General features: G+C 45.0%; 1 protein-coding gene across 1 annotated transcript in view; it reads left to right on the forward strand.

Moving 5' to 3' along the window:
- Positions 1-1,370, forward strand: part of ATG14 (autophagy related 14) — a 32,945-nt gene extending 31,575 nt beyond the window's left edge. Inside the window, exon 10 of the mRNA XM_008576681.1 lies at positions 975-1,370. Coding sequence (XP_008574903.1) covers positions 975-1,284 — 310 coding nt within the window. The 3' untranslated portion in view covers positions 1,285-1,370. The remainder of the gene's footprint in view (positions 1-974) is intronic.
- Positions 1,371-1,936: the final 566 nt, after the last annotated feature.

A 1,936-nucleotide genomic window follows, 5' to 3' on the forward strand; every position in this document is an offset into this window, starting at 1 on the left:
ATTCTAGTCTCAGGGTCTTGAATAAAAAGTTATCAATTATTCAGCTAAACCAAAAAATAGACGATTTTATTACCTTTATTCTCCAAAGATATTAAGTGAAAAATAATTCTTTTGCTGGTTAGTTTGGTGTGCTATGTCTCTAGCTTGGGGTATGCTAGGCAGTAATGTATCTTTAACCTAGAGGTGATGGGAGAGAGGCAATGGGTGGAGAAACATCTCAGGGGCATCTGGAGGGCTCTCTTTTTGCTCCTGTGGCTTTTCAGAAACATCAGTTATTCGTCGGAACCAAACTTGTTCCAAACTGGCTGCTTTAGGAATCATTTATCCATTCATTTTTCATTTTAAGTACTTAACCGAGCACCTGCTCCATGCCAAGTAGATGCCCTACGGGATTCTAAGCAGAGAACTGGAGTACAGCTTGGCTTCTAGCAGGCAACTCTGCCTGTAGGTGATGGTGGTACAGGGAGGACCTAAGCTAGGTGATAATGGAAGGGGCTTATTTGATGACACCAGACAAGGGGCAGGTGGGGGGAGTCCCAGCTGGCTTATGTTTGAGACTGGTCGGCTGGCTCGGATGTCTGAAAAGATGAGTCTGAGGGGTTAGTAACTGTCAGACTGAGCAATCTGGCAAGCAAGAGGATATTTGGGAGTAGAGCTAGGAGAAGAAATTGGAAACAGCTTTGGAGTAGACCTTTTCTTTGCCAAGGAGATAAGAAAGGAAGTGGAAGAAGAACCTTGAAACAAAAAAGGGATACTCAGAGCTAAGGTCATTGGCTGCAGTGGTCATTAGTCTGGCAGAGAAAGTTTCAAGGAGAAGTAGGAAGATGGTGGGGAGAACGTCCCTCCCAATTCTGACTCCCTCCACCCCTTGCAAAATAGACTTCTGGACAGGGTCTTAGGGAAGACAACATATTATCTCATGTTGTAGAATGGTGCTTGTCTTAAAGAGGCCCCTCCTCACTGTCTGCACACAGGTCAGGACCCTTTGAAGTGCGAGCAGACCTTGAGGAGTCCATGGAATTTGTGGATCCTGGAGTTGCTGCTGGAGAATCAGATGAGAGTGGAGACGAGCACATAAGTGATGAGGAAACCGACTTAGGGACGGACTGGGAGAACCTGCCAAGCCCCCGGTTTTGTGATATCCCTTCCCAGCCTGTGGAAGTCTCCCAGAGCCAGAGCACCCAGGTGTCTCCACCCATCGCAAGCAGCAGTGCAGGTGGGATGATCTCCTCCGCTGCAGCCTCCGTGACCTCCTGGTTTAAAGCTTACACTGGACACCGTTAATGAGCGTGGACCAAAACATGTCAAGTTTGCATCAGGAAAGTTCTCCCACTACATTCTGGTAAACCTTATCTGTTCAGTTAAGATAGCANTTTGTCAAATGGTCTATGATGGTGACCTACATTCTTATAATTAATAGAACAGATAGGGCAAAGGTCCTTCTCCCCAGACCAGTGCTGGTAGGAGGACCCGTGTGTGTGGCCATTTCTTTTGAGGAAGAGATTTGGGCTCCCTCTGGTCCCAGGCCACAGGACCCACAGACACTGGTCAGCGCGTTGGTCCTTGTGTTGCTGAGACTGTTCCTGAGAGATTGGTTGAATCACAAGAAAGTGATTCTTGATTAGGACTTGAAAGATAAAAACTGTTCTAATATGAGTGTTTTTGGGCCAGTGTTTATTGTGCAGAGAACCAAAAGGCAATTTGAAATATTTGATTTATTTGGTCATCTTTGGTTTTTAGATCAAGGATTTTGATTTTTGTTTCGGAGGGGGATAGTTTAACACTTATTTTATTTGTGCTGCTCTGTCATATCTTGTCAGACATTCCTGTTTTTCTTTCTCCCACACACCAAAGAAACAGGTCTTTTTTTCTTTAGGACCCACATCCATCAATAGAGGAAATCCTAGCTGCAGTAATGTCCTGAAGATTTTTTTTT

This window comes from Galeopterus variegatus, unplaced genomic scaffold (assembly GCF_000696425.1).
Source record: "Galeopterus variegatus unplaced genomic scaffold, G_variegatus-3.0.2 Scaffold1387, whole genome shotgun sequence".
In the NCBI taxonomy this organism is placed as follows: domain Eukaryota; kingdom Metazoa; phylum Chordata; class Mammalia; order Dermoptera; family Cynocephalidae; genus Galeopterus; species Galeopterus variegatus.